General features: G+C 66.1%; 1 protein-coding gene across 1 annotated transcript in view; it reads left to right on the top strand.

The window, feature by feature from the left end:
• LOC104501545 (retinitis pigmentosa 1-like 1 protein) overlaps positions 1-483 on the top strand; it is a gene marked incomplete at its 3' end in the record, with an annotated part of 3127 nt that extends 2644 nt beyond the window's left edge. The window contains exon 4 of the mRNA XM_010145372.1: positions 17-483. Coding sequence (XP_010143674.1) covers positions 17-483 — 467 coding nt within the window. The remainder of the gene's footprint in view (positions 1-16) is intronic.
• Between the last annotated feature and the right edge of the window lie 6 nt (positions 484-489).

Below are 489 nucleotides of genomic sequence, written 5' to 3' on the forward strand. Positions count from 1 at the left end.
GCCAAAATGCTCCCAGGCTGCAACGTGGGGCTGGTGGGGCAGGAGGAGGAGGAGGAGGAGGAAGAGTCCAACATGGCTCACCACGACACAGCCGAGATCCTCCCTCCAGCAGGGCTCCAGGCCCAGGCAATGCCGGTTTCTCCGCTGCCCGACCAAGCGGAGCAGATGTTGGATGAGCAGCCAGCGGCGGAGGAGGAAGCACCGAACGGTGACAGCCCCCTCCCAGCCGGGGACGAGGAGCCCCCCGAGGCCGACTCACCTCGGCCAGGCTCTGCGCTGGAACAGGGAGGGTTTCCAGAGGCGGTTGAAGAACGCCCCGAGGCGGCTGATCCCTCTGCGAAGATGCCGGCGGATGTCCTGAAGGACTCAGATATTTTGGAGATCGTCGAGCAAGCCCTGGAGTTCAACCAGGAGCTGGTGATGGGGGTGAGGGTGGCTGAGGAGGGGCAAAGGGATGCGGGCGGCACCGAGCTCCCCCGCGATGCCGGC

The sequence above is a fragment of the Buceros rhinoceros genome, unplaced genomic scaffold (assembly GCF_000710305.1).
Source record: "Buceros rhinoceros silvestris isolate BGI_N320 unplaced genomic scaffold, ASM71030v1 scaffold26050, whole genome shotgun sequence".
Classification (NCBI taxonomy): Eukaryota; Metazoa; Chordata; class Aves; order Bucerotiformes; family Bucerotidae; genus Buceros; species Buceros rhinoceros.